Consider the following 8,275-nt stretch of genomic DNA (forward strand, 5'->3'; position numbering starts at 1 on the left):
ATCAATTTTGAAATGGCTAACTTTTTTAGCAGCATGCTTGTGCGGGTTGTCCATAATTGGTTGGAAGCTATTCAAGGAATCAAGGGCGGAGGTTAATGGTGGCCCGGTGGTGCAACACCTACACCTATCTTTTGCGGGTAGTATTAGTTTTACCATTTCTTTTGTAGTGTAAAGTATTGGATTTTAGTTGTTAGTAAGAATTACGTAACTTAATGGTTGCCTAACCTTAGATATGGTGCATGGAGGTTATATAAAATACTAATCTTACAAGATGGAAATGATGATATAGCATGTGAGTCTCTTAATTACATTCTTTCTTTCAGTCTTTGATTCAGTTTAGTATGTAAGCTTAATTACATTCTTTCTTTCAGTCTTTGATTCAGTCACATATAAGATGTACTGTCCTCTTCATTACAATCCGTTCTCTTATATCAAAAGGCAACAACATCAATAATTTTGAAGGATATTTATGCTCATATTTGTTTGGACACAGGGACACGAAATTCCAATAGTTCATAGAGCTATAAAGGTGTATACTGTTTCTTTAATCCCTCTTTAAATTTTATAGCCATTGTATCGAATAACATTCTACCATGGTTTTAAATTGATTTAGCTGTTTTTGGGCCAGCTTACCACTTTGGGCTTTGATGTTAACCTTACCTAAAAGTCATATTTCTGTAATAGGTTCATGAGTATCAACATATTGGAGAAGTTTATGTCCTTGCAAAAGGTAATGCAAATTTCAGTCATTACATATGATTCACAAAAACGTTAGAATAATAATGCTAATTTATATTTGGTTTTATTTTACTTTTTATATACTCATGCACCTTTAAAAAGTTATTATTTTTATCAAACTTTTTTTAATAAAAGAATCTTTTTGATGTTATTAGGAGACAACAATAGCTATGGAGATGACATGTTTTTGTATACTCAAGGCCAGATGTGGTTGAAGCGGCATCATATCACATGGAGGGCAATCTAAAGAAATTTACCGTTCGTCATAATCATAAAGGTAGATGTGGTTCTTCATCACGATCTGTAGCTGGTCGAATGAACCTAGCTATTCCCTATATATGTTTTATTCTAATCTTTTTTTTTGTGAATAGTTGTGTAAAAGAAAAAAAACATTTGAGTCCTTAAATATTTGCCCAAAAATATTATAATATATTACAAGCCATGGACCAATCCTTTTTTAAATTCAATTCAATAGTCGGTATGTTATTAGAGGGCTTCAAAATTCTTATAGTTTATAAGCATATATTTTGTGTAACTAAATGCATTGTCTGTTATTTGAGATGGAAAATTGGCGAGGTTGAAGGGTTATAGTTTATAAGCATATATTTTGTGCAAATAAATGCATTATGTGTTATCCGGAGTCACAAGACTAAAACAATTTTGTTAAAATTTTAATTGTTTCTAAATAATTAGTAATTTAGCATCTCAAAGATGATCACAATTTATTCATTTATAGATAGTCACTGAGTCGGATACTCAGACATTATTACATGTTTCCCTTTAACCGAACTTTTCTTTTTAAAGGGGAGGCTTTTGAAGCGATACAAATGGCTAAGAGAATCTTGACTGAGAAAGGATCCAAACACGAGCATAGAAGCGTGTCACCTCTATCAAAAGTTTTAGAATAATGCAGTAGCGAGTAGGGAACTTTTGCGGCTATTTGAAAGGTGCTTCAGGGCCGAGAACTATGTGTAAACAACCATGGTAAGTGTTGGTAAGGGCTGCCAAAACAGATTGAGAACGCCAAGACAACAATGAACGTTTCTGGTCTGAATCGAGGTGTATGAATGACGGGTCTGTACAAACAACCATGGTAAGGTTTTGTGTAAATGAATTGGTCTTTATTTAAGGTTTTGTGTAAATGTATACATTTATCGGCATATATGTATATTCATTTTTGTTTATTGTTTTTTATTTGTTGGTAATGGACTGTGAGTATATGAAGAAAAAAAGTGAGAGCTAGGGCTTTTTGTGCACAAGAAGGAGTTATGATAAGAATGATTGCACCTAAAGACAACTCATATATTAGCAAGTAAGTGCATAATTTCTTTTACTTCTCTTTTTATTTTGTGAATTTTCTTATAGGAATGAACAAGAATAAGCATGTTCAACGTTTGTAATAATCACCATATCCAACAAAAGTTTAGAAAAATGTTTTGATGTTAACAATATGCTAAAGTATCAACCTTTTGGATAAAAAGATGCATAAGAATTATTTAAAGCTATAAATAAAACTATGGATAAAAAGATGTTTGTGGGTTGTTTTCACCTTACCCGTTTTGACCCACATTAAAAATCATTGAATATTGACAGTAACCTATTTTGACCTGTTATTATATGTGTTTTAACCCCATGTGCCACCTTTTAACCCTCATTTTCATTGTTTTAACTATATGACTGATTTGGCCAATTTTTGTCTATAGTCTAATTTAAATTCATGCCACTAATTTTTACCTTATTTGTGAAACAGGCATGCCAGGTTCAACCTGATAAAATTCCTGATGATCCTCAAGCTATCAAGAGATAATCGAAACAATCCTTGCTGTGTGAATATGAATACTTTTAGAGGAACATATGTTATTGTACTTGTGTGTAGATTATTTTTTTCTTTTTTATCATTTTTTATTGTTTTCATGTTGCTTTAGCGGCATGTAAAAATTAATCTGCTAATAGTGTTTCTTCCAATGTATGCGTTTTCATAGAATATTAAATTTCAAAGTAAATAATATGGTTTTGGATGAAGCCGCGCATCGCGCGGGCATTAACCTAGTATATCATATATTACACATGTGTAATATAAAAAATGTCCTTACAGACCACATAGAAAAGTCATTGAGGTCTGCAACGTGTTATCATATATTACACATGTGTGATATAAAAGTCCGTGTAGACCGCAAGGACTTTTCCAACGATCTTCAGCGTATTTTTTACTTTGTTTTCTCATTAAAATTGAGTTTTCTCATGATCCTTTTTTTCCTATGGAATTATCCTTTTAAGTTTTCTATATCTTTTTTGTAACTTTTATCCATTGATGACCACTAACGACCATTAAAAAGTTATTTTCTTTCTTTCTTTTTTTAGATTTTCCCGTTGATAACACAGAAAGTTTTTTATGTTCGTTAATCATTGCGGAAAATCCTCTTTCTGTTAACGTGAGACTTCAATCGTGGAACTAGAATTGTAAGGAACTAGAATTTACAACCGACGAGTCGTAATTATCTATAGCTAGAATTAAGCACCCCGCGTTGCGGCGGGGGCCTAAAACTATGCCAAATAACATCAATGCCACACCGCTGCTAGTGACCACCAACACTAAAGTTGTGGGGTGTTAATGCGAAGAAATAAGAATGAAACATATAACATATAAAATATAACTATGTCGATCTAGGACCCTACGCATAGCGACGAACATGTTAAATGACAAAAAAATAGACATGAAAACGTTGAACCACACACACACGTTGCACCGTGTTAACTCGTAAAATTTAAAAATAAGCGTAAAAACGTGAACCACACACACTTTGTGACATGTTAACTCGCAAAATTTTGTATGACACGTAAAATAAAAATTTGTGAAAGATGAAAAGTGTAGGTGAACAAAGTTGAAAGTAAAAAAGTTATGATGTTAAATACAAAAGAGGAATTTTTTTAGTTTAAAGTAAAAATGTCAATTTTATGAAGTTAAAATTACAAGAAATAGAAAATTTTAGGTTAAAAGTTGTGAGGACCGGGAATTCGGCTCGTGTGAACTCGCTCTGGTCAGATCTATGATCACCACGAGAGTGCGGAATCCAATCGCGGTGTAGGAGTAAGATCAATAATGAATGTGCAGTTCAAAGCTTCCATTCTCATTAGAAATAGTAGAAAGTACAAAGTTCCGGTGAGAAAATGCAAGAGCTTCGCCTCTGAGATCGAACTGTTTGATACTAGTGAGACCCATGTCTCCTATTTATAGGCGAGCTCTGACTGGGAGAAACCATCAGCTGACCGGATGATCATCCGTCCGGATGACCCTGTCCATCCGATCGGATGGACTCCATCCATCCGGATGGACTTTACACAACACGTTTAGTACCGTTTCATCCCAAATATAATATAAACACATACAAAACTATACAACGACACTAACTAGACAAAATAGACTACATACATACGAAATCTACAGACATTAGTACATCTACAGACTCCCTCTTGGAAGTAGCTGCAGTCTTTCTTCCTGTATAGCCTTTAGTGCGCCTTCCTGTTGCATCTCCTGTCTCTTGCCTTCCTCCTTCTCTCTTCCTTTCTCTCTTCCAGCATTTTCCTCCTTAGTGGTCTTCCAGTCTCTTTCCACCACTTTTGGTATTCTAGATCACCATCCTTTGCTTTAGACCACCTAGGAATCTTATTTTCTTGAGATTCGATAGGCGTTTGATTAGTCTCGGGCCATGCAAGCTTCCATCTTGCTCTTAAAACAACTTTTTCTTTAATCTTGTTAAACCTTTCGCTTCTGGGCTCTGACTTCAGGAATTCTTCAAGCTCAAGATCTCTAAACTTTGTCTCCCAATATCTTCAAGAGTTTATGTCTTTGGCAAAACAAACATTCACAATCTTTTGATATTGTTGGGCTTGTACCTTATCAGGCTCATTGTAGACGATCTTGTTGAAGAATAGACATTCAATGTCTTTCTTGAAGCAGTTCACTAACCACATCGGATCTAGCACATGAATGCGTCTGCAGTCTCCAGTCTTCACATCAAATAAAGTGATCATTGCTTAAGCTGTACTTTGATTGTAGAGCCATCCTTTGAAATCTTCATGAAAGTCTTGTTCCATTGCCCTAAGCGGCATATTCTTTAAGCATCTTGGCTGTCTGATCTTCAGAGTTATGTCTTTTTCTCCTGTTACAGGATCAAGTTTCACAATTTGCTTTGGCTGATGCGGCTTCCAATCTGGAAATTTCTCCTTTGCTTGTAGCTTGATGTAATCCATAGCCTCTGATCATGACATTTAACCTCTGGACCATAATAGAATTTCTTTATGTTCTTGGTCTACACCAACTCTTCTATATCCCACCAAGGTAGTGTCTTGATATCTGATAAGAACTCAAAATATTGAACCCCAAACTCTCTTCTGATAGCATAAACTTTCAAATCCTCCAAGTAGCCCCATGATAGAATATCACCTAGAGATTTATCAGGATGATCAGTAAAGAACTGTAGTGGCCTCTTGAATTTTTTCTTTCTTTGGGCATGACCTTGAACCATCGCTTTCTTTCCTCCAGAAGATCTTCTTTTGATACAGTCTCAGGAACACCCTCTGTAGCAATCTTTTCTACCACTTTCCGTCTCACTTCATCTTCATTATGCGACTGAAAAAGTTCATTCAAAGTCGGAAAATCGTCATCAACTCCAGAATAGTGGAATGGTGTATCTTCTTCAGAATCATCTGAACCATCTTCAATAATTACATCGTGAAAGTTATCTGCCTCATTCATAAACTTAAAAGTGTACTCTCTATCAGGAGTAGGTGGAATCTCCTGTTCAATATCAAACTTCAATTTTCCATCTTTCAAATCTAACTCCTCTAACATAGACTCCCTCGTCCTGTTCTCATCCAACTCCCCCTCTTCCTCTGCATGGTGCAAATATATAACTTTAGGAAGGGTTAGGAATACCTCATCACCCGCATGTTTTGTTCCAGAAGACGACACTTCATGATGTTGATCTTCTTGTTGTTCATTCAATTCATCATTCAGAAAATCTTCTAAATTGCTCGGACCTGAACGCTTTGTAATTAACAACCCAGAAGCACCCTGATCATCATCATCATCGCCCTTATCATCTTTATCACCTTCCTTATCTTTGTCGTTCTTTTCATCTTTATCACCATCATCTTCATCTTCTTCATCTTCATCACCAAATAATTCATCAATCTCTTTATCTTCCTCAACTACTTTAAACTTATTCATTTTTGCCCTTAATCTTCGACGCTCAACCTTTATCTGTTGATGGCTAGCCCGTTCACTATGTAGCACATCTTTTACTTCCCCGACAGGCACAATATCAAGACTTATCTCTACATTTGCCTCTACCTCTACGTCATTCATCTCAACATCATTAATAGTAAAAGTTTCAATGTTAGAAGCATGTACCTCATCATCAGGCTTTGATTGATCTTGTTGGCTAGATGATCCAAGGATTTCTTCAGTGTCGACCACTAAACCTTTCTTTTTCTCTTTAGCTTCTTCAGCCAACTGCTTCTCTCTTTCAACCCTCCATGCTTCAACCCTTTGAATCTCGATCTCATCGAAGACAGCTTGAACATTGATACCCAACTTATGTTTAATCACAGTGTAGAGCATATTAAGTTGTTCATCTTTAATTACCTTGTCGGCTCTCAAGGCTTCAACTTCTTTCTTTAATACTTCATTTTCACTTGAAGAAGATGTATGTAGATCTGCGTACATCTCGTACAACGTCTTGTTAGAACCATCAAAAGACTTATATTGAGCGTTGACCTCCATAATCTTGTCTACTAATCCTTCTATCACCTCTGATTGTTGTTCAACTTCTTCTCTCAAAGCCACATTTTCTGCTTCAATATCACCCAACTTTTCTTTTGTTTCCTTCAACTCTGCTTCAACTTTGGCTTTCCCTTTCTCCAAGATACTTACTTTACTTGTTAAAGAATTTATCTTCTCATCGTGGAACCAATCATCAAACCCTGAAGGAAGATCAGAAGGTACCTTAGGAAATCCATGACTTGAAGTTTGTGAAGTTGTAGGCTTCTTTGTTGCAGATGTAGGATCTTCAACAGTCTTAGGCGCTGCTCAGGTGTCTTTTCTCTATCATCAGGAATGTGAATTGTTTTGTTGATCGGTGATGGTGAAGGTGTAGACTTTCTAACTCCTGTGATCTCTATCTCAGGACTATCAACTTTTTCAACCCTTTCAAACTCTAGATCTTCTGTTGTTTCTTTCTGAGGAATAGTAGTAGAATCTTTTCTGGCTCTAACTCTTCTCGGAACATCACCTATTGGACGTGCCTTTCTTTTCTTAATACCCCTCTTCTTGATCTTTTCTTTCTCAGTAGGAGTTGGCTCATAAGTAGCATCTTCTTCATCTGATGCTTTCTTTTTCTTTGGTGACTTCTTCAGCTTTTGCTTGCCACTCACACAAGTTGTTGGTGCTATCATTGTAGGATAAATATCATCACTTTCTGTTGCACTAGAATCAGTATGAACTTCTCCCTCAATGAACGTCTTTTCTACATTTTCTCCACCAGCTTCCACATTCTCAGCAGTCCTTGTTGTATCTTGTTCAACTTGAGCACCTTGAGCTGTTGACAGTTTGTCGTATTCTGCAAACGACATTTTCAAAAGATCTGTGCCTTCTTTGATCATATCTGTTGGAGGTATAAGAGTCTCATCAACTAAGCGAGGTGGCGATTTCTTTTTCTTCGTTTCCTTGATTACAACTTTCGGTGTAGAAACTTTTGGAGTTCTCTTTCTCTTCTCTTCTTTCATAAACCAGAATCTAAGCTTCTTCTCAACCATCAACTTCAATCCTTCTGTCTCATTTTCCGAGTTACTATCAGCGTGTCTCCAATTATCTCACTCAGGTGCCACATAATCAGACTTCTTAATCTTTCCAAACTTTTGTCGGTATCTTGGTTCATCCTCTGGCTTCACAACCCTATATCTATCCAATCTTTTCAGTGTCTCACTGTCCATATGCTCCAATGGAAGCTCATCACTTGGATCCTTTGGCAAGTTCGGAATCTGATCATCTAACAACATTTGTACGAACCTTGGATATTCACCCTTAATGTTATCCAGCATGTGGTTGAAGATGACTTGCGAGATATTATATGGTCGATTGAGTTCGAAACATGTAATGATGTTCATGATGTAGTCCGAAGATTCATCATAAGCACCTTTTCTATGTGATAGTGCGTGAATCACACAGTGAACAAGGAACTTGTATGGTCTGCAGAATTTAGACTTTATGTACCCTTTGTCATTTATGTACCCTATGTATCCCATACGTAACCAAAATCCCTTGCATAATCTTTCAGGAATGATAATGGGATCTTCATCTTTGTCCTGCAAGTTAAAAACTCTCCTCACATCTCCTACAGTGATCTTCACTGGCAAATCAACGTCTTTATTCTTATCATCCTTGATTCTAACTGCAGAATGTATTACCTTTTCTGCCTTTACATAGTGTGCCGCATTCCAAAAGGTTCTGGCATGAGATGCATAGCATCTATGTTTT

General features: G+C 36.1%; 1 protein-coding gene and 1 long non-coding RNA gene across 2 annotated transcripts; one reads left to right on the forward strand and one right to left on the reverse strand.

Annotated features, from left to right (window-relative positions):
- The first annotated feature begins 377 nt into the window (after positions 1 to 377).
- LOC118490308 lies at positions 378 to 1,015 on the forward strand. The gene is made up of 3 exons (XR_004889152.1): positions 378 to 529; positions 685 to 730; positions 894 to 1,015. It is a non-coding gene; the product is annotated as an uncharacterized LOC118490308 (long non-coding RNA).
- Positions 1,016 to 5,182: 4,167 nt separating this feature from the next.
- On the reverse strand, positions 5,183 to 7,554 carry LOC110931730 (glutamic acid-rich protein-like). Its single transcript, XM_022175113.1, has 2 exons — positions 6,746 to 7,554; positions 5,183 to 6,677 (listed from the first exon to the last, which is right to left on the reverse strand). Exons 1-2 carry the CDS (start codon positions 7,552 to 7,554, stop codon positions 5,183 to 5,185), a joined length of 2,304 nt encoding a protein of 767 aa, XP_022030805.1.
- Positions 7,555 to 8,275: the final 721 nt, after the last annotated feature.

The sequence above is a fragment of the Helianthus annuus genome, chromosome 3, assembly GCF_002127325.2.
Source record: "Helianthus annuus cultivar XRQ/B chromosome 3, HanXRQr2.0-SUNRISE, whole genome shotgun sequence".
NCBI lineage: Eukaryota > Viridiplantae > Streptophyta > Magnoliopsida > Asterales > Asteraceae > Helianthus > Helianthus annuus.